The following is a 7,019-nucleotide window of genomic DNA, read 5'->3' as shown; positions in this document are numbered from 1 at the left end:
GGGGGGGAGGGGGGGAGGAGGGGAATCATTCATTAATGTATGTAAAGCACTTTTAAAGCTTTTCTCTGGGAGCAAGGGATAATATAGTCACTGGAGTGTAGGCTTCATTAATGTCACTCTCATAGCTCTTGCTTATTTCAAGTGCTCATGGTACACTTGAAAAATTCAACAATATGTTGCAGTAAATAACTCTCATTTCCAGACTTTTCCTTTGAAAAGTATTTCAGTTATATGACTCTTTCTTCTAATTCATGAATATGGAAGTTATTTCTTCTCATTGGATCACAGGTTTATGACATACGTGGGTATTTTTGACACTGTAGTTTGTAACTGGGAATGTAAGTTTGATGTATGAGACATTGGACAGGACTTCTAGCAGGAGCTGGACAGGCAGGAGATGAAAACACTCACAGAAGATATCTGTGCAATAATTACCTACCTTGTTCATAAAAGAAAGAAAAAAAACATGGAATTTACATCCTTTATTTGAATATCTGATACTCCAGTTAGAGGAACCAGTTGACAGTCAAATCCTCTTCATCAATGGTCTGAGACCTCTTGGAGCGTAGAGCACTGCTTTGAAAGCTTTTCTGTATGTCTTCTAAGGCTGCAGGTAGCAGAATCACAACATGACTGAGGTTTGCACCTCTGGAAACAAGAGACTTGATTAAAAAGAAAATAAAAAATTTGTGAAGCAGACAGTGACTGCTTATCAGCATCTCCAGTCAATTTTACATCACCTTCAACCTCACAGTATCTGATTCTCTCACCCCTTAATAAGCAGATCAGCTTTTCATATAGAGAACCTGCTGCCCCTACCTGTGTTGGTTCACTCTGTGACCCAGTCCTGTACCCGATACAGTCATTAATTCTACTCATCAATGGTATCGATTGAGTTGCCACCAAGAAATGCTATTGGTACCTCTGCTTTTGAAGAGACTTTCCAATCAACCTTCATATTGACTTTCAGAAGGTATCTGCGTTGTCCTATTGGAAACAGGATTATGGGATTATTCTGCTATTGATTGTGTTTCAAAACTGTGATTAATGTGCCTGATGAATATTGGACTGACAGGCCTAAAAATTGAAGTCCCCTCTCTTCCTATGAGACAGAGACACAACAGGCAGTGTAATATCAGCCTCTATCCCACCTTCTAGCAATGTGCTTCAGCACTGGATAAGACCTATTTTTTTTGCCAAGGTATTTGAGCAGTCCCCCTCTTAAATCAGACAGCATAAGCCCAGGAGCCCAAATTCCTGGGTTTGATTTGTTTTGAACACAGGCTGATGTTTTTGGGCCTCTTGCCCAGGACTCATCTGCAGCTGTGACCCACTGCCCACCCTGTGGGAGAGGAAACGATGAATGAGATCTCCATGTTTAGCTGCCTCTACTGAAACCACGAGGTATCAAGAAGGTGGATGTTTCAGATGTGTTACCAGCCCCAGAAGGAAGCACTGGGAGCTGATGGTACTCAACACTTACAAAGATTGCGTTCTCCATCTCTGTAAATGATGCTTGCCCCATATCCTGGTGGTCTACCTATTGCAGAGGATAGCATCTACCCCTTCATTAGCACAATGTCCCAGCTGTGCTGTACGGGTGCCCTTGGACTTCCATCCTGTTGCATGTCCCCATCACAGGATGGACATCCCCATGCACACGCATATGGGTTGCAATTTCTTCGTCAAACTGTTCTTTTGCATTCCTTTAGTAACTCAGGAGAGCCCAGACCCTGTCAGAAGCAGGAGTGATTACGCCTTGTGACATTTCTGTGATCTAGGTATCATTAGCCATTCTTCCACTACAGAATGAAACCGGCAAAGAGGATTCAAGTGATTTGCCTCTGGCCAGGGGTAAAATATATGAGATTAAAAGTGAAAAAAATCTCCAATAATGGCAATGAAGCACCTGTTATTTTAGTTTTAATGAAAGTTCTTCTCCTTTGCACCTTTTCAGGACTTTTATCCTTTGAAGCTTGTTCTTTGGATGGGTTGACAGCCTCACTGATCTCTTCTGCTTTTATAGAAATAGCTATGAGGTATATAAGGAAACAGCAGATTGGTTATGCGCCCATACCGTCCAGCGCCCAAAGACTGCCATCATCTGCGGATCTGGACTGGGAGGTCTGGCCGATGTGTTGGATAACAAGACAGTCTTTCCGTATGAGGACATCCCTCATTTCCCACGGAGCACAGGTTAGCACAACCCAGGGCATCAGCAACCCATCCCTTGGCAGCATGCAACAGCCTTACCGAGAGTGCGCCGCTTGGCATTGGTCTGCAAAGCAGTCCCTCGGTGGCAAAATGTGTATTTACAGTAAAAAAACCTCTATGTATTGCTGCGCTACGGTATTTATTTATCTCAGCTCCGGGTTTCGCAGCGCTTGACCCTCTGTAACGTGTAATCACCAACTGACAAATCCCTCTAAAGTCAAAGACCTCGAGAGCCGTAACTAAAATGACACGCTATTAATTTCCAGTTGCAGGGCATGTTGGCAGATTGGTGTTTGGGGAGCTGAACGGACAGCCCTGTGTGTGTATGCAGGGACGGTTCCACTATTACGAAGGATATTCTGTCAGCATGGTGAGTTCTCCTTAGGAAAATCATTCACGTAGCAGGAGATATGTTGTAAAAGATGCAAAAGTGACTGCTTGCTTTGATATCCAGCTGCGGGAGGTTAGCTCTTGCAATGAACTTCCATTGCTCTTGCAGTGAATCTTGCTTAGATTTTAGATTTCTCCCCCAAAAATAATATTGGGGGTTCAAATTGAGAGGTAGCCAGCTTCTGCTAGGCGCAGCTGATGCTATGCAGCCATACAAAGTGGCTAACCCTGCTAAACTTGCAGGGCAAAACAGTATATCACACAAGGCAGATTGGTTTGTATAGCTTAACTCAGTCATTTTAATAATGATTTAAATCAGCAATCAGGAAACTTTGAGTCATAAGAACAATCTATTTTAATGTTTGTTTGCATTTGTATAGTTTACAGCTCTTTTTTTTTTTTCCTAGAAAAAATTCCCTGGCAAGTGTAAATTGGTGTACTCTCCCAGTTAACATATAGAACTATGTTATATAACTATGTTATATGTTAACTATGTGAATATTAGGGTATTACATGACATGCATGTATGTACGTTTCTGTTGGAAACACCAAAAATATTTCTTCTTTACTGGCTGATAGCTTTGTATTCTTTTTTATTTGGATAGCTTTGAGGTTTTAATTGTGGCTGAGGTCAGTTTACATTTGGGTATAAACTGTTGTGCTTGGCACCACTCAACTTTCTACAGGAAAAAAACCCCAACCTATTTTAAATGCACTTGATACACAAACATGTTTTGCCAAGCCTAGTTTTGTATTACAACTAACTTGTTTCTTAAAGAAGTGATGTACATAGCTAGGAAATTTCCTGCTCACAGTTTCGTTAGCATTTTAGAGGTAGCAGAGCAGATATCATCCCAATTCCTTCTCGACTCCTCAAAATCAAACTCCTTAATTATTTTTTTCCAGTTCCCAATCATTCCTTAACTTCGGATAAGCAGGTCACTGAAGTGAACTAACGTGAATAAAATGAAATGAATAAAATAATCTCTATGCTTCTGGGAAATGCATCACTGCCGTAAAAAGCTGGTTTATCAATTACGCTCCGAGTCCATGTGCATAAGTAGTTACTTCAATCAGCGCAGTGGTTTGATCTCTGCAAGACCTTGGCTGTGAGGAAAAATTATCTGCATATTCTTTTTGTACCGCATTTATTTGACCTTAGCGCAACTGTAGAAAATGTGGGCTAGAATTTTAATGGTATTCATCTCAAGATTAGTTTTTAATATGTTTGAAAAACATTAAAATTCTTTCAATTTAAATTAGAGGAAAACTTAAAATTGCAGGACTTTTGTCTCCTTGTAGCCTCGTATAGGCCCTTCTCTGCACCATGTAAGCTGTCCACAAATTGTGATGCTACAAGTGTAGTAGCAGCTGTCTACAAATTGCGATACTCATTGCATCGATGCCTTTGGTTCTTGCAGGTCACCTTTCCCATCAGGGTCTTCTTTCTGCTGGGGGTGGAGGTCTTGATTGTCACAAATGCTGCTGGGGGACTGAATCCCCACTTCCAAGTGGGGGACATCATGTTCATCAGAGATCACATCAGCATGTTTGGCTTGGGAGGGCAGAATCCACTGCGTGGACCAAACGATGAGAGGTAAGGCGGCATCCCCACCCCCGCCCCGGACTGGGCAACAGAGGCTTGCAAGAGCAGAACAGCATTTCTGACGGTTTAATGAAGGATTAGCATTGCTGCCTTAGAGCAGCTGCATGGCAGGTTGTTTAGTCTTCCAAAAAAGCTCCGTTACTGGCTTTTGCTGCTGTCCTGATTCACCTCCTGCTATCCCACCCTGGAATTCAAGTGGTGCTATAGCTAAACACAACTTTTCCTAGTCCCTGCCTGGCCTCTCAGCCCCCACGTTACCAATTAATCCTTTCTTCCTCCAGCTGCAGGCTAGGACTGCCATTTGTGCCTGCTGGCAAATATTTATGGAGAGGTCGAATTTGGCTCCAGGTACCCACCAGGGAAAAGTTAAAGCAATAGCTGTGTGTGCTGTGCCACCTGCACCCTTCCTTGGCTGTTGCTTGCTCTTACAAGCTTCTAAGGAGTTTATACGCAAACCTCCAGAAGGCCTTGTTTTATAAAAGTAGGCTTCTGATCCTTCTCCGGACATCGCTAGCTGTACTGGCTGCTAAAGAGGCTCGCTGCTGTCTAAGTGTCAGTCCCTCTCTCTGCTAGTTCCTCTTAATTGAGCAATCTGGTGAACTGCAGTGTTTCCAGACGGTGTTTATCAGCAGCCATTTCTGGTGGGATGGAACTGATATGGCAGTGACTTGATAGCAGAGCAAAGCTAAAACTGCAAAAATCTCCTGATAACCACGCTTGTATCCAGGTCATTAAACTGGGGTGTCTTTGTTAACATCGTGTATTCACTGAAGGCATCGGTCTATTGAGAGATGGTTGTCTTGGCAGCCTCTCGGGAGACCTGCTCAGGAGATCTATGAGAATGACCTGCTGCTGGTTGAGCTGGGAAATCATATTTCCGATGTTAGCAGTGTAATGGGATCTTTGTAACACATCCTCCACCATGCACTGTGGTTGCCACCAGACATAGAGTTGCTCTGAGCAGGAGGTTTGAGTAGGGGACCTCGAGGTCCCTTCCAATCTGAATTAATCTGTAATCCTAAAACCCTTCCAAGGCACCATCAGACTGGTAGGGTGGAAGGGACCAGCACCAGCAAGGTCATATCACTGAGAGAGGACATGCCAGATGGACCGGTGTTTACATAAAGAAGCCTCTTGGGTCTCAAATAGGGCTAAACAGAGCATGAGGACACAACCACCAGATATTCAGGCTGAGCAAAGGAGAGAACATCAAATGTGCTAAGAGGACAGGCTGAGAGAGTTGGGGTTGTTCAGCCTGGAGAAGAGAAGGCTCCGGGGAGACCTTAGAGCCCCTTCCAGGGCCTAAAGGGGCTCCAGGAGAGCTGGGGAGGGACTTTTTCCAAGGGCATGTAGTGATAGGACAAGGGAGAATGGCTTCAAACTGGAAGAAAGGGGATTTAGATTAGATAATAGGAAGAAAGTTTTCAATCTGAGGGTGGTAAGGCACTTGAAGTGTCCAGAGAAGTTGCAAAAGCCACATCCCTGGAGGTATTTAAGGCCAGGCTGGATGGGGCTTTGAGCAACCTGGTCTAGTGGGAGGTGTCCCCGCCCAGGGCAGGGATCTTGATGATCTTCAGGGTCCCTTCCAACCCAAACCGTTCTATGAAATGTCAGGGAAGTCAACATGGAAGCTGTAAAGATCCAGGGCTGTCAAGAGCCTTATGGCAGGAAAGAGGTTGGATTGTGATAAGGAGATAACAGTAGTAGGAATTATGTCCTAACCAAGGTGACAGGAGAGAAGCCAGATGAAATCCAGGTGTGTGAAGCCTGAGGACAAGCAACAGAGGTGGTGCAGGAGGTGGTAGTTCATGAGCAAAGAGTGAGTTTAGATAACGAGATGGTTAAATTCATTGTTGGGTTGGTACCTTCATCTTGAAAAAAAGGACATATTTGCAGTGCAGGCACCTGGTCTGTCCTGGGATCTTTCCAAAAAGAAAGTTCTGGCTGGGAATAAGGTGGTCAGCCTGCCTTCCAGTTAAAGTTATTTCCTCCCTGATGTAATGCCAGACCTGGCTGCTACTTCTGAAGAAATCCGAAAGGTGTAAGCAACTACCTCAGGAGAAATAAATGCTGTTCCGCGATTCAAATGGCAAGAGGACAGTACCCATCTGAAGCGGAACATCTTCGCCTCTTCATAGGTAATGGTGTGGACTGGAGGAAAGAATGATCAAAAGCGCAGAAGGCACATGGAGGAGTGTTTAAAGCTCTCTGGACTTGCATAATCGCTCAGGAACAGGAGGAGAAACGCCAACCAAACAATAATTGCATCTGGACAGCATTCAAAGGCAGCGTAGCTGTCTCATTGCCTCCCAGGAGCAGCTTCCCGGTGAAGGCTGCTGAGCTCTGGGAGGTGACTTTTGTACTGCTGACCGAGGCGTCAAAATGGGCAAAAGGTCTTTATGAATCAGCTTCCGAAGTATTGCAGAGCTTTAGCTGAGCAAACTCCTCCTAAAATCCAGTCCAGCTCAGCCACCAGGAAGGATTTATCTAAGCACAGCAGAGTAAAACTAGAGGCAGTGAAGTGATGTGAAAAGGGAATATACTGCAAGAATCTGAGGGCTGAATTTAATAAGTTGGAGATTGGCTTCCGCATTGCTGGCCATCCTTCAGGAAAGAGAAGTAATTTTCGTGGTGATGAATACTTATTACCTTAGACCAGATGGGAAAGTTTGTTTTTTATTTATATAACATTTTACTGTTTATAAATGTAAAATAAGCCACCTACTGTCCTAAGCATTCACCTGGAAGAACTTGAAAACAAGCAGGAGCTTTAATAGCTTAGATGAGGAGGGACCAGGTCCATTCCTGC

General features: G+C 43.9%; 1 protein-coding gene across 1 annotated transcript in view; it reads left to right on the top strand.

The window, feature by feature from the left end:
* Positions 1-7,019, top strand: part of PNP (purine nucleoside phosphorylase) — a 15,870-nt gene that overhangs the window by 6,219 nt on the left and 2,632 nt on the right. Inside the window, exons 2-4 of the mRNA XM_009883263.1 lie at positions 2,033-2,196; positions 2,481-2,584; positions 4,026-4,201. Of these exons, the coding sequence (XP_009881565.1) occupies positions 2,033-2,196; positions 2,481-2,584; positions 4,026-4,201 (444 nt within the window). The remainder of the gene's footprint in view (positions 1-2,032; positions 2,197-2,480; positions 2,585-4,025; positions 4,202-7,019) is intronic.

Source organism: Charadrius vociferus, unplaced genomic scaffold (genome assembly GCF_000708025.1).
Source record: "Charadrius vociferus isolate BGI_N301 unplaced genomic scaffold, ASM70802v2 scaffold964, whole genome shotgun sequence".
Lineage (NCBI taxonomy): Eukaryota > Metazoa > Chordata > Aves > Charadriiformes > Charadriidae > Charadrius > Charadrius vociferus.
Note: the sequence above shows the minus strand (reverse complement) of the source record. Positions and strands in the feature narration are given on the sequence as shown.